Raw genomic sequence first — 21,271 nt, forward strand, 5'->3', positions numbered from 1 at the left:
CTGGAGCTGCACAGAGCCCCTGTCACGGCTCACTCTGGCACCATCCCCCAGAGCCCTTACCCTGGAAAAGTCTGGGCTGCGCTTCCCTGGGGGGGTGGCACAGGGACAATTTGGGTGCTGGGGAAGGGGAGACGCTTTGCTGGCATCCGTGTGCCCCGCGCCATCTCTGCTCCATCTGGCTGTGGAGGTGTTAAGTGTGGGGCTGAGGGGGCTCGGGGCTGAAGGCTGTGGGCGCTGCGCTTCCTCCGCAGCCACCCGAGCCCCAAGATAGCAGGGGCAGGCGGATGCTGCTGTCCTGAAGCAGGGCTGGTCCTGTCCCAACCGTCCAGCTGCGGGTTGGCCCTTCCTGCTGCGTCCCCCAGATAAGAATAGGGATGGGGAATTCCAGATAGGGAAGCTCTGGGCTGCACTGGGCACATTTTGGGGCGAGCAAGGAGGTGATGGGTGCTGTGTGCTGTGCTCCTGCCCCGCTGGTGGCCCTGCTGCTGCTCTGGGGGCTGTGCTGGGCCTCCGGCCCGGAGCTGCTGCACCCCCGGCCCGCGGTGTATGAGGGGCCCCCTGGCAGCTACTTCGGCTTCTCCCTGGATTTCTACGTGACCAAGAACAGGTAGGGAGGGGGTTTGGAGCTGGGCATGGACCCCGCTCATCCCCGAGCCCTGACACCCGCTCCTCTGTGTGCCCAGGACGAGAGTGGCGGTGGGGGCTCCCCGTGCCAACACCTCGCAGCCTGGAGTGGTCGAGCCTGGCGCCGTCTTCCTTTGCTCCTGGCCTGGAAACTCCTCGTGTGACCCTGTCCCCTTCGACACTGCGGGTGCGTGCACGTTGCGGGACGGTGCCAGGTGCTGCCACCACCGCGGGGCCCATCCTGGCACGTCTGTTCTTCCAGGGGATGAGATGGAGACCAGCAGCTCCATGAAGCTTCACGTCTACAAGTCCAGACAGTGGCTGGGGGCCTCCGTGACCAGCTGGCACGGCACACTGGTGGTGGGTGCACGTGTGGGCGGGCACTCGTGGGTGCTGGTGGGGCGGGCGCCCACCTGTCCCCGTCCCCAGGCCTGCGCCCCGCTGCAGCACTGGAACGCCATCCAGGACAACCTCGAGGCTTTCCGCACCCCAGTGGGTGCCTGCTTCATGGGAGCCGAGGGGCTGCACCGCTTCATCTGGTACTCGCCCTGCCGCAGCACCCAAATGGCCCCCGTCTACAGGAAGAACGAATACAGTGAGTGTGGGCAGGGGGCGGCGGGGGCCCCCCCGGCCGGCCTGACGCTGCCCTGTGCCCGCAGTCCTTGACCAGCGCTACTGTGAGTTGGGCTTCAGCGCGGCTGTCACCTCGGTGAGACGGGGAGCCCGGGGTGCCACGGGGATGGTACCGGGGATGCTCGTGGGGATGTCCCCAGGGATACCCCCAGGGATGCTCCTAGGGTTAGTCATGGGGATGGTCCCCAGGGGATGTCCCCAGAGCTGCCCCCAGGGATGGTTCTGGGGATGGTCCTGGGGGTGCTCCTGAGGACACCTCTCAGAACGCTCCTGGGGGCTGATCCTGGGACACAGGGAGGTGGCCCTGTGCAGGGGGGGTGTAGAGATGCTGGGCTGGGGAGGTCCCAGGGGGATGCTGACGCTGGCTCTTCCTGCAGGAAGGCACACTGGCGCTGGGTGCCCCCGGCGGGTACTACTTCAAGGGTGAGTGCTGCCTGTCCGGGGGTGCGCCTGCCCCAGCACCCCTGGGTGGGCATGGCGGGATGGGGACTCCCCTATAGGTGCCACCTGCTGTGCTAGGGGGGTGGGGAGCAGTGTGGCACCCCAGCACTGGTGTCCCCAGGGCTCCTCTATTTGGGCAAATTGAATACCATCCTCGCCCGTTTCCACGGCAAGTCCCTGGTTTGGATAGAGGGCCCCGGGCGCCCCACAGTAGAGCAGACATCCACGGACTACGAGGACGGGTACCGAGGTGAGCAGTGGGTGGGGACAGCCCTGCCCCGCGCCCGACTCATCCTGGAGACGGTGGGGTCACCGGTGCCCATCTCCCTGCAGGGTACTCGGTGGCTGTGGGCGAGTTTGATGACAATTCCAAAACCAAAGGTAAGGCAGGGCCACGGGCACCGGGGTTCTGTGCACCCCTGTGCTCAGGGTGCCCTCTGCTGCTCTGGGACATGGGTCCAGCTCCAGAGCCCTGTCCGTCCCCATGTCCCTGCCTGTGCCAGGGGTCTCTCCATGGCGGGGGCACTCAGGGTCCTTCCCCCTGCAGAGTACGTGGTGGGGGTCCCCAACAAGAGCAACACGGCAGGCGAGGTGAGCGGTGCTGGTGCCCGGCTGCATGGGGACAGGGATGTCCTGCGGTGCGGCACTGGGCACCCGGGGGCACACTGGGGATGGGGACAGCGATGGGGCCTGACGCTGCTCTGAGCAGGTGGAGATCTTCAGTGAGGGGACGAGCCTGCGCCGGATGCAGGGCATCGCCAGCGAGCAGGTACCCCCACTGCAGCACCACCCTACAGCACCCTCTGCACCCTGCTGCATGGCACCACCACCCCATCACCTACCCTACTTGCTCCCCCCACCCCAAGGCCTCCATCTGCCCCCTGTAACACCCCTGCACCTCCCACCCCATAGCACCCCATGCTCCCCTCTCTGCCCCGCTGGTCGGGGGGCCACCTGCACCTCACAGCCCAGGTACCATCCCCTCCCACCCCTTTCCCAGGTGGCTTCGTACTTCGGGCACACGGTGGCTGTGGCCGACATCAACGGGGACGGGTGAGGCCCCTATGGGCGCAACACCCCCGGTGTCACCCAACCATCAGGGGTGAGATGGGGGGGGGGGACACATAGGGGGCTTCATCCTGACCTGGTGCTGGGTGCAGGCGGGACGACATTCTGGTGGGTGCCCCCCTGTACATGGAGCGGCGTCCCGAGGGCAAGCTCTCCGAGGTTGGCCGCCTCTACCTGTACCTGCAGCGGGGGCAGTGGTCCTTCGCCAAGCCCCCCCAGACCCTGACGGGCACCCACCCCTATGGCCGCTTCGCCTCCGCCATCGCCAGCCTGGGGGACCTGGACAAGGACGGCTACGGCGGTGAGCACGGGGTGGTGGCAGGGGACAGGTGTGGTGAGGGGGGGACACACACGTGTGCTACCCACGGTGCCCACCTCGATGCTGAGGGCACTGAGGCAGGAGCACTGTCCCAGTGCTCCCAGTGCCTCCCCACACCCCCCTTCCAGTGCAGCCCCTTGTCCCCCACCCCACAACACCCCACCTCTCCCTGCACCCCATGGCACCTGGTGGCCGCTCACGTCCCCTGCGTCCACAGATGTGGCGGTGGGTGCCCCGTTCGGGGGTGACAGCAGCAGCGGGCAGGTCCTCATCTTCCGTGGGCAGAGGGAAGGGCTCGAGCCAGTGCCCACCCAGCGCCTCGACAGCCCCTTCCCTGGCCCCGCTGCCTTCGGCTTCGCCCTGCGCGGTGCCACCGACTTGGATGGCAACGGCTACATGGGTACGGCGTCACCGCGTGTCCCCTGTGTGCCACCATGGTGCCACCCACCCTGCCACCAACACCCCGCTTGTGCCCGCAGATCTGCTGGTCGGGGCTTTTGGGGCCGACAAGGTGGCCGTGTACTGGTGAGTCCCCAGTGCGGGGCCAGGTGCTGCTGGCTTTGTCCCTTGACACCTGAGCTCCGCTGTCACCCGTGCCGCAGGGGACAGCCTGTGGTGGTGGCCCGGGCACAGCTGAGCGTCCCCAGTGGGCTGAACCCCGAGACGATGGAGTGTGTCCTGCCCGACTCCGACACCCGCATCAGCTGGTGAGCAGCACGGTGGGGACACCGCCAGTGGGAACACCGCCATGGGGACAGGTCTCTGAGCACCCATGGGTGCTGTCCCCTTGCAGCTTCCCCGTGGTGCTGTGTGTCAGCGTGACGGGCCAGAATATCTCCCAGAGCATCCGTAAGTGCCTGGCACAGGGCCTGCATCCCCCCAGGGGTGGCACCGGGCACCTCCGTCACCCGCTGTCACCTCTGCCAGACCTTGACGCCGAGCTGCAGCTGGACCGGCTGAAGCCGAAGCTGTCCAGGAGGGTGCTCCTGCTGCAGGGCCACCAAACGTCCTGGCACCAGACGCTGGTGCTGGCCATAGGGACGTCCCCGCTCTGCCACAACCTCACTGCCTACCTGCGGGTATGGGGACGGTGCCACTGGGCTGGCACACACGGGGCAGGGGACAGCGGCGCCCTGGGCCAAGAGGGTTGGGGACCACCTGCCCCGTGCCTGTGGTGCCATCGCACGGTGCTGTCCCCAGGACAAGGCTGACTTCAAGGACAAGCTGAGCCCCATCGTCACCAGCCTCAGCCTGGCACTGGCCTCGTCATCGGATGCCCAGGGGCTGGGGCTGGTGCTGTACGGGGACACCCTGGTGCAGGCACAGGTAGGACCCAGCGGGGACACTGCTGGGGACAGCCCCCACCAGGCCCTGGGGCCCCCACAGCCCCAGCGTCGGGCTGTGCAGTGCTCCAGTCCCACAGCCCCCACCCTGTCCCTGTGTCTGTCCCTGGGACACGGCCCTGTCCTCAGCACCTCCCTGGGATGTCCCCACTGTCACTGCTGCTGTCCCCAGTGCCTCCCTGAGGTGTCCTCCCTGTCCCCCTTGTTGTCCTCAGCCCCTGCCCAGGCTGTGCTCGCTGTCCCTCCCCCTGTCCCTGCTCCACCCTCAGGTTGTCCCCCCTCCCTGTCCCCACCCTGTCCCCACTCCCTCTCTGGGATGCCCCCTCCTTGTCCCCCACTGTCCCCACTCCCTTCCTAGGACATGCACCGTGCCCACCCCACCGTCCCCTCTCCCCCCCGGGCTGTCCCGCTCTGTCCCCACTCCCTCCCCACGTCCCCCCCGCTGCCGCCCCCACCTCCCCCTGCCCCGGCCCAGACCCACATCGTGCTGGAGGACTGCGGGGAGGACAACGTCTGCGTCCCCGACCTCCGCCTCACCGCCCACACGTGAGCACATGCGGGGGCCACGCTGGGGGGGTTCAGTCCCTGTCCCTGTTCCCCCCACCCCGGAGCTGAGCCCTGCCGGGTCCCCAGGCCAGGCACCCACCTGCTGATCGGGGCTGAGAACGTGGTGTCCCTGCGCGCCCAAGCCACCAACGCGGGCGAAGGTGCCTTCGAGGCCGAGCTGCGGGTGCAGCTCCCCGAGGACACCTACTACCAGAAAGCCCTCAGCAACATCCAGGTGGGTGCGATGGGGGGGGGGACACAAGCCCTGCCCTTGGTGGCACCTGCAGCAGGGTCTGTGCCACGTCCCCACCACGGTGCTCCCCCCGGTGCCACCGCAGGGGCAGGAGAAGCTGAGCTGCATCCCCAGGAAGGAGAACGGGAGCCGCGTGGTGCTCTGCGAGTTGGGCAACCCCATGAAGGCCGGCGCCCAGGTGTGGGCTGTGGGTCACCCGCTGCCCCCCACTGCCACCCGCTGCCCCCCACTGCCACCCGCTGTCACTCACTGTCACCCTCCCTGCCCCTCAGATCACTGTGGACATGGAGCTGAGCGTGACCGGGCTGGAGGACGTGGGCGATGCCATCACCTTCCAGCTCCAGCTCAGGAGGTGACTGTGCCCATGCTCAGTGTGTCCCCAGACGTGAGGGGTGGTGAAGGCGGGGGGGGCAGTGTCACCCTGCCCGCTCTCACCCCCCCATGTCCCTGCAGCAAGAACAGCCCCACCAGCGCGGTGGTGACGGTGGTGGTGCCCGTGGAGGCGCAGGCAGCGATGGAGCTGCGAGGGTGAGGGTCTGTGGGACATGACAGGGGGACACCGGGGTGCCGGGGGTGACACTGACCCCACTATTGCCACCAGGAAATCCCTGCCCACCACCATGGTGCTGCCCACGAGCTGGCACGGCGCAGAGGGCAGCCGCCGGCTGGAGGACCACGGCATCCGCGTGGAGCATGTCTACCAGGTAGGGTACAGCACCCAAGGGTGCCACCTGAGGCCACGCGTCACCCACTGCCACCTCCCTGTCCTCCCCCAGCTCCACAATAAGGGCCCGGCCACTGTCACCAACGTCACCCTGCGCCTCGATGTCCCCACTGAGATCGATGGCCGCATCCTGTTCTACCTGCTGGAGCTGGGCACCGAGGGTGGCATCAGCTGCACCCAGCCGCCTGGCCTCAATCCCAAGCAGGTGGGACACGAGGGGGGGGACAGCACCCATCCGGTGGGTGCTGGGGGGGGGCTGAGGGTGTCCCCTTCTCCTTCCAGCTGGAAATGCCCCAACCCACAGGCGTGGGACCCCACAACAAAACCCACAGGCGGGAGCGCAGGGAAGCGGACGAGCCGGTGGCCCCAGCACTGGAGAAGCCCGTCCCCGTGGTGAGTGGGGGCTTCCCGTGGGACTGCAGCCCCACAGGGACCCTGGGGACAGGGTAGGGGCCAGGGTGACACCCGCTGTGCCTGCAGGACTGTGGCAATGCCACCTGCGTGGAGGTGACGTGCTGGGTGCCCAGCCTGGCCAAGGACCAGCGGGTGCTGGTGAGCGTCCGCGCCCTGCTCTGGATGGACACCTTGCAGCAGGTGGTGGCACCCGCGGGGGACGAGGACGTGCTGGGGTGGCATCGTGTCCCCCTGGTGTCCCCATGGAGCTGTGCCACGTCCCCATACATCCCAGGGACCTGTGGAAAGCACCCACGGGGACACCAGGCGGTGGGACGCAGGTGCCCCTTTGGCTACTGACACCACTCGTCCTGTGTCCCCATGTGTCTCCGTGTGTCCCCGTGTCTGTCCCCAGCGGGAGCACCTCCTGAAGCAGTTCCTTGTCCAGTCACGGGGCTTCTTCAACACCTCGGCCATGCCCTACCGTGTCCAGCCCCGCGTCCTGCCCAGCGGTGAGGCCGAGGTACAGCTCTCAGGGTCAGGGGGGGGGTGACGGCCGGTGCCAGCGGTGGCCCCAGTGGTGGCCCCCCCCCGTCCCTCTGCAGGCTGCCACCGAGGTGATGCGCGCCAGCCCCGACGGCAAGCGGGACGTGCCGGTGTGGTGGGTGGTGCTGGGCATCCTCGCGGGGATCCTGCTCCTCACGCTCCTCATCCTCCTCATGTGGAAGGTGAGGGGGGGGGGGGACACATGACACGGCGCTGCCGGGCACCCCTGGGGACGCCTGGGGAGGGCCGTGGCCCGGTGACACCCTGAGATCGCGGTGGGACCCTGATGGCAACAGAAGGGACTGGAGAAATTGGGACCCCTGGGGAGGGGGCTGCGGGCACGGGGTGGGGGCGATGCTGGGAGGGGGTCCCCGAGGGGGGGGTGTCACCATGTCCCCTCTTCCAGATTGGCTTCTTCAAGAGGACCCGGCCACCCGTGGAGGAGGACACGCAGGAGCTGGCACCGGGACGGGCCCAGGAGATGGGGGGCACCCAGAGCTAGGGGGGCCCCCGGGGTCCCCGGCACCCTCTGCACCCCCCACCCCACAGCCCTGCCCCAATGCCCAGCATCCCCCCCCCCGCCCTGATGTCCCCAGCACCCAGGGGTGCCCACGGTGCTTGTCACCCCCCCGCTGCCCCCGGACAATAAATCCTGGCACCCGCGGGGTGATGTGGGGGTGCCACAGCGGCCTGGGGGGGGGGGCGCGGGACACGGGGGGGTGCGCACGGGGACAGGGGGCGTGCAGCGGGGGCCCAAGGGTGGCGCAGGGGGGGGCCGGGGTTGGGTGGGGGTGCTGGGACTGGGGGGCGGTGCCGGTCCCGGGGGTCGGGGCTGGGACTCGGGGACCGGGACTGGGGGTCGGTGCCGGGACCGGGGGGGGGCAGTGCCGGGACCGGGGCTCGCTGCCGGTCCTGGGGGGGTCGGTGCCAGGACGAGGGGGCCGGGCCCGGGGGGGGGGGTCGGTGGCGGTCCCGGGGTGCGGCCCCAGGGCTCGGGGCCTCGCCGGGGGTCTCCGCCCGCCCCTGCCCGCCCGGCCCCTCCCCACCGCCCCCCGCCGGGGCCCGGCTCCCCCCCCCGGCTCCTCCCGGTGCGGGCGGCGCTGCCCGGCGGGGCCGGCAGGTGGAGCCCGGCCCCCGCGGCTGAGCCGGGCCGAGCCGAGCCGGGCGGGGCGGGGCGGGCCGGGCCGGGCCGTGCCGGGCCGGGCATGGCGGGGTGAGGGCGCGGAGGCACCATGCGGCCCCCCCGCCTCCTGCCGCTGCTGCTGCTGCTGCTGCTCGGCCGCGGGGCGCGGGGCGCGGCGGAGCCGGGGGCGCTCGGTGAGTGCGGCCTTTGTGTGCGCGGCGGGGCCGGGGCCGCCCCCCCCCACTCCACCCCCCCCCGTTATCCTGCCCCCACGCCCCCCGGCATCCTGCCCCCAACCCCGGCATCCCCCTCCTCGTCCGTCTGTCCGTCCCCCGCCGTCCGTCTGTTCTCCCCCCCCTCCCCTCCATCTGTCCGCCCATCCCACCTGCGGGGGTGTCGCGGGGTGTTGTTTTTTTTTTTGGGGGGGGGCACCCCCTCGGTGCATGGGGGGGATGAGGGGGGGGTCGCAGTGTTGGGGTGAGGGGGCTGGTGGTAGCCGTGGGGGTGGGGGGGGTGGGGGGGGCTCTGGGCAGGGCTGGGGTGTGTGATGGTGGGGGGGGGTCCCAGGGGCAGGGTGGGGGGGTCCTTTTGGTAAGGGGTGGGGTGAGCCCCATAGCGGGCACCTCCGGGAGGCAGGGTGGGGCTGGGGGCGCTGGGTGCCACCCTGGGGTCCCTGCGGCTCCCCGTGACCCCTCCCCGCACCCCAAACGCACCCACGGGGTGAGGGGTGCCCGTGGGGCTGAGACGCTCGGCAAGGGTTGGGGGGGGGCGAGATGTGGTGTCCCTGACCCCCACCCAGACAGTGCCACCCTGTGCCACCCCGGGGCATGGGGCCTGGCACCAGTGTGGGGAGAGCACTGGGGGCTGCGGGGCCATACTGGGAGGACTGGGGGGGGGGGAAGGAGGGGGGCACCAGTGTGGCCGTGCCACCCAGTGGGGCCCCTTCATGGGTGGGCAATGCTGCCGTGAGGGGGGGTTCAGGCGGGCCCCCCGTTCCCGAGGACACCGTCGGTGCCAGCTGTCCCCCGGCAGCTGCGGGTGGCCGGCACGTGGCCACGGGGACATTCCTGCTGCCCCACGGGTGCCGGCTGTCCCTGCTATTTGTGCCCCCCCCCACCCAGGACCCCCATGCTTATTCCCCCCCCCCAGGCGCATCGCCGGAGCAGCTGCTGCGAATTCCTCCCCTCGCCCACATCTGGGCAACATCTGGGTGGGGGGCGGCTGCCCCCTGCCATGGGGGCTTTCGGGGGGCAGGATGCTGCCGGGGGGGGGCCGTGGGGTCCCGAAAGCGCCCGGGGCGGGCGGGATGAACGAGGTCGTTGCCTGGGCGACAGCGCCCGAGCCGGGCGGGCTGCCAAGGGCTGCAGGCTCATGCGCAGGCGGCATGGGGGGGGCGTGGGGAGCGGGTCCCCCCCCGGCTGTGCCCACCCTAAACGCACCCGTGCTACCTGCGGACCCTGGAGCACGGTGGCAGGGGCGATGGCCCCCCCGCTGTCTGCATCGGGTGGGCACGGGAATGGGCAGGGGGTGGTGGCCGTCACCCTGCGGTGGCTGGGACCTGCGGGGTTGGTGTGTGCCCCCCCCCGCATGGGTGGGCCTGGGGTCCTGCCGGGGTGGTGGCCAGCATCGTGCTGGGCTGGTAGCCGCGGTCGCCGTGACCTTACTGGGATGGTGGCCGCCACCCTGCTGGGGTGCTGCCCGTGAACCCCCTTGGATGGGTCTAGCAGCTGGCTGGGATGGGGGTCACCACCCTGCCAGGGGGGTGCCCGTGACCTGCTGGGATGGGACCAGCAGCACCTTGCAGGGCTGGGTCCTCGCCCCCTGTGGGGTGGTGTCCCCGACCCCATGGGGTGGTACCTGCGACCTTACTGGGGTGGCTTCCACCACCCCAAGCAGGATGCCGCCCACCACCCACCCCATGCCCCCCCGCCCCGTGCCACGCCAGCAGGGTCGTGCCCGCACCCACCACGTCCTGTCCCCGTCCCCCCCCCTCCCGCGTGTCCCCGCAGAGGTGCTGCTGAAGGTGCAGGTGTATGAGAGCGGGGCGCTGGCCCCGCTGGCCCAGGCCACCCTGGAGGTTTTTGGCAACCGCAGCTCGCTGGCCACCGGCACCACCGACCACGAGGGCGCCGGGGTCCTGCCCCTCGCCTACCGCCTGGGCTCCTGGGTCCTCGTCACCGCCACCCGTCGCGGCTACGTCACCGCCTCCGTGCCCTGGCGCGTCACCAAGCTGCCGCGTGAGTGATGGGGACCCCGGCCCCTTGGGGAGGGGGGGCTCTGAGATCTTATGGGGGGACCCGATCGCTTAATAGGGGGCTCTGAGCATTTATAGGGGACCCCAGCCCCTTACTGAGGGGAGTCTGTCGCATATAGGAGACCCCAGTCCCGTACCGTGGGTCTCTGAGCCCTTTTAGGGGACCCCAATCCCTTAGTGGGGGGCTCTGGCATCTTGTGGATGGAACCTGGACCCTTACTGGGTCCCCCAGTCCCTTAATGGGGGATCCTAATACCTTACTGGGAGTCTCTGGGCCTTTATGGGATCCCTTACACGGGGGCTCTGATGCTTTACAGGATGCCCCAGTCTCTTATAGGAGACTCAGGTTCCTAGGTTGGGGGCTCGGATACCTTATAGGGGACCCCAGCCCCTTACTGGAAGACCCTGATTCCTTACTGGGGGCCTCAGAGCCCTTATGGGGGACCTTGAGTCTGCACTGTGGGAGCTGATCCCTTACTGGGAGACCTGGTTCTATACTGGGGACCTCTATCCCTTATGGGGGGAGGGGGGGACGTAATGCCTTAATGGGGACCCTCGCTTCTCCAGTACTGGAGGGCTCCAGTTCCTTACTAGGTTCCTTGCTGGGATCCTTGATCCTTTATTGGGACACCAGTTCCTTACTGGGACCCCAGTCCCTTACCAGGGCACCCAAAGAGTTTTAGGGGAGTGTTCTCTTAGGGAGAGGAATTTTGGGGGTCTGTCTCTTGGGGCTCAGCATGGGTGGCTCTGATGGGTGATGTGGCACAGCGGGGGTGCGGCTGCGTCCTGGTGGCCCTGACGTCCCCGGGGGGGGCACCCTGGGCTCAGTGCCAGCCCCTGGCCCTGGGGCTGCTGCGCTGGGAGAGGGGACAGCGCCGGGCAGTGCCGGGCGGCGTCGATGCGGTGACCTTGCCGGGGGGGCCAGGACGAGTTTGGAGCGCTCAGCCGGGGGGTGCGGGGACGGGGGGGGAGGACTGGGATGAGGGGAGGGGCAGAGGGTGGGGTGTTGGGGGTGTAAAAGGGTGGGGAGCACTGAGGGCTTGAGGTGTGCAAGGATCGGGGGGGGCGGGTGTGGGATGTGCAAGAATTTGGGTGCTTGGGGCGTGCGGGGCTTACGGACGTGCAGGGGGTGTGCAAGGATTGGGGTGTGCCAGGACGGGTGTGTGCCATGCACGTGGGGGTGTCCCACGTGCATGGGGTGCCCCCCAGCCTGCCACGTGCCACTGCCCGTCCCCGCTGTCCCTGTCCCCATGTCGTGGCAGTTGCTGCTCTATTTTTACCCCTCCCCAACTGCAGCCTATTTTGGGCTCTGCTGGAGGCCTCCAAGGAGGGGTGTCACCCCCCCACTGCCCGTCGGGACCGATTCTGCCCCCTCCTCCTCTTCCTCCCCAGGCAGGGTGCTGGGGGGGGAGGTGTCTGGGGGTTGGCCCCCACCCATCACCACGTCCCCTCCTCCGCAGTCTACGCCTCCGTCAGCCTCTACCTGCTCCCGGAGCGCCCCGCCACCCTCATCCTCTATGAGGACCTGGTGCAAATCCTGCTGGGCTCCCCAGGTGAGTGGGGGAACTGCCTATGGGGGGGGGCACAAGCCCCAGACATCCTATAGTTGGCTATGCGGGAGCTCCCAGAGATCCTATAGCTGGCTATGGGGGGACACCAGCCCCAGACATCCTATAGCTGGATATCAGGGGGACACCAAGCCTCTCCCCAGCACCCCCAGGTGTCCTATAGCTGGTTATTGAGGGAGCCATCAACCCCCAGACATCCTAAAGCTGGCTGGGGGTGCGGGGCACCAACCAGCTCTAGCACACCCAGACGTGCCCAGATGTCCTATAGCTGGCTATGGGGTGCCACCAACCCCCAGCACCCCTGGGTGTCCTATAGTTGGCTATGGGGGGGGCACCAACCCCCAGAACCTCCAGACACCCTACAGCTGGCTATGGGGCCACCAACGCCCCGACATCCTACAGCTGGCTATGCTGTGTTTGTGGGGGGGCCATCACTTTCCCGTCCCCCCTTCTTTACCCCGCAGGTGCCCGGGGCCAGCCGTGGGTGCAGTTCCAGAGGCGGGCAGCGCGCCTGCCCCGCAGCTCCACGTACAGCCAGCTCTGGGCATCGCTGACGGCCGCCACCGCCCCGCGGGACCTGCGGGGCTTCCCTGCCTTCCTGGGGGCTGAGCACAACGGCAGCGGTACGGGGGGCACAGGGGGGAGCGGGGAGCCTCGGTGCCCCATCTGCTCACCTGCCCCATGCCCTGTGTCCCTGCAGCCAATGCCACCTGGCTGGAGCTGGCGCCCGTGGCGGCCCTCAGCGTCCACCTCTTCACGGGGAATGGCACCGAGGTGCAGCTCTCTGGCCCCGTCCATCTGTCTGTCCCGCTGCCCCCTGACACCGCCACCCTGGTGGCCACCAGCGTGCCCGCCTGGAGGTTTGACCCCAAGAGTGGTGAGCGCTGGGTGGGGGCGCTGAGATGCAGAGGGGGGTGGTTGGGGGGGAGACTGTGCTATCGATGGCCGTGAGTGGGATGGGTTTGGGTGGTATTGACCATGGGTGAGATGAGTTTGGGTGGTATTGGCTATGGGCGAGATGAGTTTGGGAAATATTGGCCATGGGTGAGATGAGTTTGGGTGATTACACCCCTTCATGAGATGAATTTAGATGGATGAGCCATGACAAAACAGGAGTTTAGGTGATGATGGCCATGGGTGTGATGAGTTTGTTTGGTAATGACCATGGGTGACACCAACCTGCTCTAGTGGGAGGTGACCCTGTGCATGGTAGGGGAGGGTGGCATTAGGTGACCTTCAAGGTCCCTTCCAACCCTAACGATTCTGTGATTCAGCGAGTTTGGGTGGTGATGGCCATGGGTGAGATGGGTTTGGGTGGTGATGGCCATGGACAGATGGGTTCTGGTGGTGATGGCCATGGGTGAGATGCGTTTGTGGGTCTCAGCCTGCTTGGGGAGTCACCTGGGAACGTGGGCAGAGCCGTGTGGTGATGCTGGGTGCTCGTCCCTGCAGGGCTGTGGGTCCGCAACGGGACGGGGCTGATCCGCAAGGAGGGCCGGCAGCTGTACTGGACCTTTGTCTCCCCCCAGCTGGGGTACTGGGCAGCGGCTCTGCCCTCCCCTAGCACAGGTAGGAAGGAGGCCCTGCACCCCTGAGCACCCCATGGGGGGGGGAGCACCCATGGGAGACGTGGGCTGGGCCATGTCCAACCCTGGTGTCCCCCCCCCAGGGCTGGTGGCGATGGCTGCGGGCATGAAGGACATCACCGCCTACCACACCATCTTCCTGCTCACCATCCTGGGCGCGCTGGCCCTGCTCGTCCTCACCCTGCTCTGCCTCCTCATCTACTACTGCAGGTCAGCACACACCGCCCCCCCGCACCTCCACCTGCCTGGCACCCCCAGATGCCCTACACCTGGCTATGGGGGCCCCCAACCCCCAGCAGTTCCCAAATGCCCTACACCTGGCTATAGGGGGCCACCAGTCCCCAGGAGTCCCACAGCTGGGGGACCCCCACCTGGCAGCCTCCAGCTGGTCACGGAGGCTGCTGGGGTCGGGCCATGGGACCCCGGTGCCCCCGTGCCATGGGGCTGGTCACCACCCCGGTGCCACCGCTGTCCCCACAGGCGGCGCTGCCTGAAGCCGCGGCAGCAGCACCGCAAGCTGCCGCTGTCGGGGACCTTGGACGCGTCCAAGCGGGACCAGGCCACCTCCATGTCGCAGCTCAACCTCATCTGCAGCAGCCACCTGGAGACGGCGTCCTCGGGGGGGGACACGGAGGCGCACACCCCCGTCCTCAAGTCCTCCTTCGCCGCCTCCCGTGACTTCGACAGCTCCCGCGAGGACTTCTTCAAGCAGGTCCCGGCCCCCCCGGCCCCCCCGGCCCCCGCCAGCACCCTGGGGCGCCGCCGCGGCCCCCGGGAGGACTTCGGCCGCCCGGGAGAAGCCTTCGGGCTCGCGGCCGCCCGCTCCACGGAGGGGCTGGCGCCGCCTCCGCCGGACGAGTACCCGCGGGGCCACCCCCCGGCCCCCCGCCCCGAGCCCTTCGAGCGGCCGCCGGGGGGGGACCCGCCGCCCCCCGAGCCGCTGCCGCCGCCGCCGCCTCCTCCGCGGCCGCCGTCGCTGGGCCAGCCCGGGCAGCTCATCCTCTGCGGGCCCCTCGACGGCGGCCAGGACGAGGTGTACCGCGGCGTGGTGCCCACCCTGCTCATCCCCGCCCGCTACATGCGCCTGGACGGGGCCCCCGAGGGCCCCCCGCAGCCGGACGGGGGCGGCCCCGCGGCGGCGGCGGCGGCTGCGACGGCGGCGGCGGCGGCGGCGGCCGGGCCCCCTCCCGTGGCGGCGGCGGCCCCCGGGGGGGCCTCGGTGGCCATCCCGGTGCTGCTGAACGAGTCGGCGGTGGCGCAGCTCAACGGGGAGCTGCAGGCTCTGGCCGAGCAGAAGCTGCTGGCGCCGCGCGCCTGGTTCGTGTCGCTGGACGGGCGCGCGTCCCACGTCCGCCACTCCTACATCGACCTGCAGGGAGGTGACCGGGGGGCCCTGCCCCGCGCCCGGCCCCCCCGCGCCCCCCCCTCGCCCGAGGACAGCGCCCTGGCCCCGCTGCTGGGCGGTCCCCAGGGCCGGCGGGGGGCCGGGGGCAGCGGCGGCGGCGGCGGCAGCACCCGCAGCAGCGCCAGCGAACCCCCCCGAGACTCCCCCAGCAGCCCCGAGGACGAGGCGGGCGAAGGGGGCGAGGGGGGCGACGACGGGGGCGACCGCAAGAGCCCCTGGCAGAAGAGGGAGGAGCGGCCGCTGATGGTCTTCAATGTCAAGTAAGCGCGGCCCCGGCCCCCCCCCCCGGCCCCCATCCCTGTCCCACCTCCGGCCTTGCCCCGGGGGGGTGGGGACGCCGCAGGACCCGGCACCGCTTCCACTCCCACCCCGATCCCAAACCGGCCCCATCTCAGGTCCCTGACCCTGTCCCCGAGCCCCCCCGGCCCCCCCCCCCATGAGGCCACCTGTCCCCGTGGGAGCCCACCCAGACACTGTGCGTCCATGCGTGGGGCCCTGCTGCCCTGTCCCCCCCCCCCCCCCCCCCACCCAGGTGCCTTCCCCAGAGGGGTGCCAGGTGCCCCCCCCCATGCCCACTGCCCCCCCCGCCCTTTGCCATGACACTGCTGTGTGTACGTGGGGGCGGACGGCTGGTTAGCACCCCCCGCAGTGCATGGGGGGGACCCCTGTGATGCCACCTGCATGTGCCCCCCCCAGCACTGAAATGCGTCCCTCCTTGTGTCCCCACAGGGCGGGGGGGGCCGGCAGTGCCCCCCGGGCCAGCGGCACCTCAAAGCTGGCATAGGAGCGGGGGGGGGGGCACCATCGCCCCCCCCGTTTGCCCTCCCCAGCCCTCTGCTTTGGATTTTATTCGTCTTTCTAAATGTTTTATACGGGGCAAGGCAGAAGAAGGGTGAGCGGGGCCGTGCCTGCAGCGGGGGGTGCGGCCCCCCCCCCGCGTGTTCATTAGATGCCATTAATATATAAAAATCCCGTTGAAACACCGCAGCCTCTGCCTCTGCTTCCCCCCCCCCAAAAAAAAAAAAAAAAAAAAAAAAAAGATGGACTTTTCCTAGAAACCCTTTATTCTGCGGGGCACATCCAGCCGGTGTCCCCTGCCCCGGGCAGGTCACAGCAGCGTCCTGCTGGAGATGCCCCCCCCGACGTCCCAGCGCTGGGGCCAGCACTCGCGTCCCCCCCGGGCGCAGCGGTACCCAGCGGGGCAGCAGCGACGCCCGTCCTCACAGCAGGAGCCCTACGGAGAGGTGCAATTGGGGACATGGGTGGGGACACAGCCCCCCCCCCCCCCCCCGCCGTGTCCCCCACCCCCAAAATGCCACCCGCTCACCTGGGCGAAGGGGCAGCGTGCCCAGGAGCCGTCCTTGCTGCGGCAGCAGCGCTGGCCAGGGGGGCAGGCACGGGCGGTGTCAGCAGGGATGGTGGCCACGGGGCGCGGAGGGGACAGTGGTGGCCCCGCGGGGACCGGGAAGCGCAGCGGGGTGGCCGCCAGCAGCTTCTCGCAGCTCTGGGTGGCTGCGTTGCAGGTGTAGCCCCGGGGGCAGCAGTGCTGGTGGTCCTTGCAGCAGACGGCCTTGGGGGGGGGACGGATGGGCACACAACGGCTTGGTGACATCCTGCACCCCCCCCCAGCACCCTGTGTCCCCCCCCAGCCCAGTGCCACACTGCCCACACTGCTGAAGTGGTTGGTTATGGGGGGTGGGGAGGGGGGACATGTGTATGGGAAGCCCCCCCCACCAAATTGGCACATCCCCATAGCCAGGGTGCAGATGGAGCTGGGGGGGGGACAGGACACAGGGCACCCCCGTGATGTCCCCTCCATCTTGCGTGGGTGTCACATCCTGGACGTGGGGTGCTGCTGGGGGGGCTGCTCAGGGTGTGCAGCCTCCCCCCCCCAGAGACCCACACCCCATCCCCATTGTGCCCAAAGAGGGGGCACAGGGGCCACCTGCCATGGCCCTCCAGCATGGGAGGGGACATATGGGGAGGGGGTGGCAGCGATGGAGGCTGTGCCATGTCCCCTAACTGTCCCCAAAGAGCCACATCGCACAGTGCCACTCTGCCCCAAAGCCCCCCCAGATGCCACCCGGACCACCCCCCTGCCCCTTTACTCGCCACTCCCCGTGCCCCCCACCTGCTCCAAGGGGCAGCACCCCCAGGCACCCGAGCTCAGCTGGCAGCACGTGTTCCCATCGGGACAGCTCATCTGGTCATCGCACTTCACGTCCCCCCCCCGGCCCCGTGCCGGGGTCTTGCTCAGCCAGGGCAGGCGGACCCCCCCCTTCAGGCAGGTGCCCCCCTGGGGGTCGCAGGTGTAGCCCTGGGGGCAGCAGTGCACGTGGTCGGGGCAGCACACGGCCTGGGGGGACACGGGTGGCACTCAGCGTGACCCCACAGGGGCACCTGGCTGTCCCCTAAGATGTCACCTGTGTGGGGTGGGGGGGACGTGGGGTGTCCCAGAGCATCCTGGTGGCCTCGCAGCTCTTTGTGCCCTCCTGCCACCGGAGCCCCCAGCTTGTCCCAGTGAGCAGCAGGGGACAGGGGACACGGCCCCATCACACTGGGCACAGGGGACACCCACCCTCATCCCACCCGGGACATGGGGACACCTGCCCTTATCCCATCAGGGGACAGGGAATATCTGCCCCCATCCCTCCCCAGGCCCAGTGGACACCATCCCCACCTCTCGCCCCTACACACACCCCCACGTCCCCAAGCCCCCCGCCCACCCATGGGATCGCTCCTGCCCACAGGGACACCCCTGGGTGCTTCCCCAAGCCCCCTCCAGGGCTGAGCACAAGGGGGGACACCCCCCACTCCCACCCCACTGGGGACCGCAGCCTGGTCCCATCCCCCTGCTGCCCCCCGTTACCCCCTGCCCCGTGCCCCCCACCTGCTCCAAGGGGCAGCACCCCCAGGCACCCGAGCTCAGCCGGCAGCACGTGTTCCCGTCGGGACAGCTCGTCTCGTCGTCACACTTCACGTCCCCTGCCCGGCCCCGTGCCGGGGTCTTGCTCAGCCAGGGCAGGCGGACCCCCCCCTGCAGGCAGGTGCCCCCCTGGGGGTCGCAGGTGTAGCCCTGGGGGCAGCAGTGCACGTGGTCGGGGCAGCACACGGCCTGGGGGGACATGGGTGGCACTCAGCGTGACCCCACAGGGGCACCTGGGGACACGTGGGGTGTCCCCTCCTGTCACTTGAGCCCCCAGTTTGTCCCAGTGAGCAGTGGGGGACAGGGGACACTGGGGGACAGGGGACACCCACGCTCCCCCCACCCAGGGCACGGGGACACCTGCCCCCAGCCCTCCTGGGGCATGGGGAACACCTGGGAGGGGACACGGTTCCCTGGGAACATCCCTGGGGGATGCGTCCTGCCCATCCCTCCCCTGGGGACCTGTGCGTGTCCCCCCCGTGCCCCCCACCTCCTCCAAGGGGCAGCACCCCCAGGCGCCCGAGCTCAGCCTGCAGCACGTGTTCCCGTCGGGACAGCTCATCTCGTCGTCACACTTCACATCACCAACTGGGGACAAACGGATGGTGACAGCCAGCGTCCCCTGCGCCCCCAGGATGGCACCGGGGGGGTCCCAGCCCCACCCCAACCTTACCGCGTGCCGGCGGCCACGCCGGGTCCTGCACCGAGGTGCACATGGAGCGCTCTAGGTCGCAGGTGGTGCCTTGGGGACAGCAGTGCTGCCCGTCGCTGCAGCACACGGCCTACGGGGGGGGACAGCTGCGGGTGACAACACCGCGGGTGACAGCCCGCCACCACCCCGGGGTGCTGCGTGGGGACATGGGGACACACTCACGTTCTGCAGGGGACAGCAGCCGTACTGCGCCGAGGGCAGCTGGCAGCAGGTGGCACCGTCCGGGCACGCCGAGCGGCCATCGGGGCACATCACCTGGCGCAGCGGGGCTGCTGGGGGACACGGTGTCACCGTGAGCCACCCCCCCAGCTCCGTGTCCCCACAGGTCACGGGGGACAGAAGGTGAGGGGCCCCCGCCCTCTGGGATGACGGTGCACCTGGGGCCATGGTGCGCCACGATGGCTTGGGGACAGCTCTGGGGCACTGAGAACAGAAATGTGCCATACCCAGAGCTGGGACATATGGGGACAGGGACATGCCATACCCAGTGCTGGGACATTGGACATATGGGGACAGGGATGTGCCATACCCAGTGTTGGAACATATGGAGATATACGGGGACAGAGATGTGCCATACCCGCTGTGGGAACATTGGATGTATGGGGACAGGGACGTGCCATACCCGGTGCCCGCCACTGGCTCTTCCAGGCGGGGAACTTTGTGCTCAAGGGGATGTCACCGTGGGGCGAGATGCAGCGCCCGTGGGCCAGGTCACAGGTGGTGGCATGGGGACAGCAGTGCACCTTGTCCTCGCAGCACGATGCCTGCGGGGGCCAGACCCGGTCACCACGGTGGCTGCTGCGGGCCGGTGCCCCCCCCGTGCCCGGCTCCATACCTGCGGCATGGGGCAGCACCCCCAGGAGCCGTCGGGCGTCACGCAGCAGGTGGCATTGCTGGGACACTCGGACGTCCCGTCGGGACACCGCAGCGCGGACACAGCAGCGACCCCAGCCAGGGCCAGGGCCAGGGCCAGGCGCAGCGTCACCGTTGTCCTCATGGCGCAGGGGACACCTGCGGGCGGCAGCGCCCCCACCGCACGCCCGTGCCTCAGTTTCCCCCCTCACAGCACAGGGCTGGGCTCTGCCCCCCGCCCCCGCCTCTCGCTTCCCCTTTCTTTTTTGTGGGGGTGGTGGAAAACCCCTGACCCCCCCCCCCTTACAGCAGCCTCCCCAGCACCCTGCCCCACGGCTGCTGCCGCTCCCGATAAACCACAGCACAAAGTCCAGGGGGCAGGGGGCTGCGTGCCAAGGGGGACCCTAAGGGCCCGGGGGGGGACCCTAAGGGCCAACACCCTCCCCCCGCGCCATCTGGGGGTGACAGGAACCGGGGGGGGCCCTGCGGTGTCCCACACGCCGCCCGCCGGCCGCAGCGTCCCGATAGCATCTCACTGCGGCGGGGGAAAGTGCACGTGGGGTGTGTGGGGGGGCAGCACCTCGTGGTGGCACCCATGGGTGCTCTGATCCCCCCCCCCCGGTCCCAGCCCCCCCTTCCTCCTCCCCCCCCCCTCCACTTTCACTTCCCCTCCCTGTCGGGAACCGAGGTGCGGGTGGGAGGAGGGGAGCGGGGAGGTCCCGGCGCTGCCCCCTCCCTTTGGGGTGTGTGGGGGGACCCCTGGGTCACAGCACGGCCCCCCCCCCGTGTCAGGGCTGGGACAACCCTCCCAGAGCCCCCCAGTTCCCCGGGGTCCCCCAGTGCCTCCCAGTACCCTCCGGTTCCCCCAGGTCCTTGCAGTGCCTCCCAGTTCTCCCCATTGCATCTCACTTCCCACCAGCACCTCCCAGCAGTCCCAGTGCCCCGCAGTGCCTCCCAGTTCCCCCAGTCCCCCCCAGTCGTCCCAGTGCCCCCCAGCACCTCCCAGTTGTCCCAGTCCCCCCCAGTTCCCCCAGTCCCCCCCAGTTCCCCCGGTCGTCCCAGTGCCCCCATCACCTCCCAGTGCTCTCCAGTCTCTCCAGTTCTCCCCAGCGCCTCCCACTTCCTCCCAGTGCCTCCCAGTGCTCCCAGTTCCCGCATTGCCTCCCAGTTCCCTCAACCCCCCTCAACCCCCCCCAGACCCTCCCAGTGCCCCCCAGTCCCTCCCAGTGCCCCCCTGTGTCCCGAGCCCCCCCCGCCCCTCCCGACCCCTGCGCGCCCCCCGCCCCGTACCGTGCTCGTGCCCGTGCCCGTGCTCGCTCCCGACGCTCACCGCCCCCCTGCCCGGCCGGCCGCCAGCCCCGCCCCCTCCTCCCCCATTGGCCCACCGCGCTGCCCTCCCTCCTCCCATTGGCTGCCGCCGCTAAGGGGGCGGGGACAACGGCCCCCGGGCCTCAACCCCGCCCCTCCCCATCACGTGGCGCCGGGCCACGTGACCGCCCCCTGCCCCCCGGGGCAGTGCGAGGAGGCCGGGGGGGGGCAGGGAGCCCCCGAACCCCCCCCCCCCGGGACCCGGCCTGGGGGGCGCAGAGACCCCTGCAGGGACCCCCGGGGCTCGGGGGGGGCCGCCCTCAGAATTGGCTGGGGGGGGGTCCCTGCAGGGTCCCCCCATGGAGCTGGCTGGGGGGGGGTCTCAGCAGAGCCCCCCCAGGCCTGGGGTTCGGGGGGTCCCCGCGGGGCCCCCACCTGGAGCTGTTTGGGGCTGTGGGGGCGTCCCGCAGGGCCTTACAGCTGGGGGGGGGTCCAGCAGAGCCCCCCATGTCCTGGTTGGGGTCAGGAGGGTTCCTGCAGCCCCCCCCCCCACCACCCCCCCCAGGCCCTGTGTGTGTGAGGAAGCAGCAGCCCCCCCCCACCCCCCCCACCCCCCCCACAGCCACCCGAAAGCAGAAGTGGGAGCA

At 69.9% G+C, this 21,271-nt stretch overlaps 3 protein-coding genes across 5 annotated transcripts; 2 read left to right on the forward strand and 1 right to left on the reverse strand.

Moving 5' to 3' along the window:
• Positions 1 to 387: 387 nt before the first annotated feature.
• On the forward strand, positions 388 to 7,553 carry ITGA2B (integrin subunit alpha 2b). The gene is made up of 30 exons (XM_038168890.2): positions 388 to 607; positions 684 to 811; positions 887 to 984; positions 1,054 to 1,219; positions 1,284 to 1,333; positions 1,635 to 1,680; positions 1,820 to 1,948; positions 2,032 to 2,079; positions 2,246 to 2,289; positions 2,408 to 2,467; positions 2,699 to 2,751; positions 2,859 to 3,067; positions 3,303 to 3,485; positions 3,565 to 3,610; positions 3,688 to 3,792; positions 3,879 to 3,934; positions 4,013 to 4,164; positions 4,286 to 4,411; positions 4,904 to 4,974; positions 5,062 to 5,209; positions 5,313 to 5,405; positions 5,500 to 5,579; positions 5,681 to 5,755; positions 5,829 to 5,931; positions 6,004 to 6,156; positions 6,234 to 6,344; positions 6,432 to 6,545; positions 6,760 to 6,867; positions 6,950 to 7,072; positions 7,297 to 7,553. The coding sequence occupies exons 1-30, from the start codon at positions 441 to 443 to the stop codon at positions 7,390 to 7,392; spliced, it is 3,141 nt and encodes a 1,046-aa protein (XP_038024818.1). The 5' UTR covers positions 388 to 440; the 3' UTR covers positions 7,393 to 7,553.
• Positions 7,554 to 8,038: 485 nt separating this feature from the next.
• On the forward strand, positions 8,039 to 15,813 carry FAM171A2 (family with sequence similarity 171 member A2). The gene is made up of 9 exons (XM_038168634.2): positions 8,039 to 8,207; positions 10,023 to 10,250; positions 11,728 to 11,820; positions 12,300 to 12,458; positions 12,536 to 12,712; positions 13,288 to 13,404; positions 13,505 to 13,631; positions 13,902 to 15,086; positions 15,556 to 15,813. The coding sequence occupies exons 1-9, from the start codon at positions 8,123 to 8,125 to the stop codon at positions 15,608 to 15,610; spliced, it is 2,226 nt and encodes a 741-aa protein (XP_038024562.2). The 5' UTR covers positions 8,039 to 8,122; the 3' UTR covers positions 15,611 to 15,813.
• A 56-nt stretch (positions 15,814 to 15,869) lies between these two features.
• GRN (granulin precursor) lies at positions 15,870 to 20,733 on the reverse strand. 3 transcript variants are annotated; one of them, XM_038168640.2, is made up of 10 exons: positions 20,607 to 20,733; positions 19,300 to 19,475; positions 19,087 to 19,228; positions 18,627 to 18,733; positions 18,426 to 18,534; positions 18,243 to 18,340; positions 17,717 to 17,941; positions 16,958 to 17,182; positions 16,154 to 16,396; positions 15,870 to 16,060 (listed from the first exon to the last, which is right to left on the reverse strand). In XM_038168640.2, the coding sequence occupies exons 1-10, from the start codon at positions 20,722 to 20,724 to the stop codon at positions 15,935 to 15,937; spliced, it is 1,569 nt and encodes a 522-aa protein (XP_038024568.2). In that variant the 5' UTR covers positions 20,725 to 20,733; the 3' UTR covers positions 15,870 to 15,934. The 3 variants fall into 3 exon arrangements, with proteins under 3 accessions (XP_038024568.2, XP_038024567.2, XP_038024570.2); XM_038168639.2 differs by having other exon boundaries at positions 18,627 to 18,736; XM_038168642.2 differs by lacking the exon at positions 20,607 to 20,733 and adding an exon at positions 20,391 to 20,466 and having other exon boundaries at positions 18,627 to 18,736.
• Positions 20,734 to 21,271: the final 538 nt, after the last annotated feature.

Source organism: Anas platyrhynchos, chromosome 28 (genome assembly GCF_047663525.1).
Source record: "Anas platyrhynchos isolate ZD024472 breed Pekin duck chromosome 28, IASCAAS_PekinDuck_T2T, whole genome shotgun sequence".
Classification (NCBI taxonomy): Eukaryota; Metazoa; Chordata; class Aves; order Anseriformes; family Anatidae; genus Anas; species Anas platyrhynchos.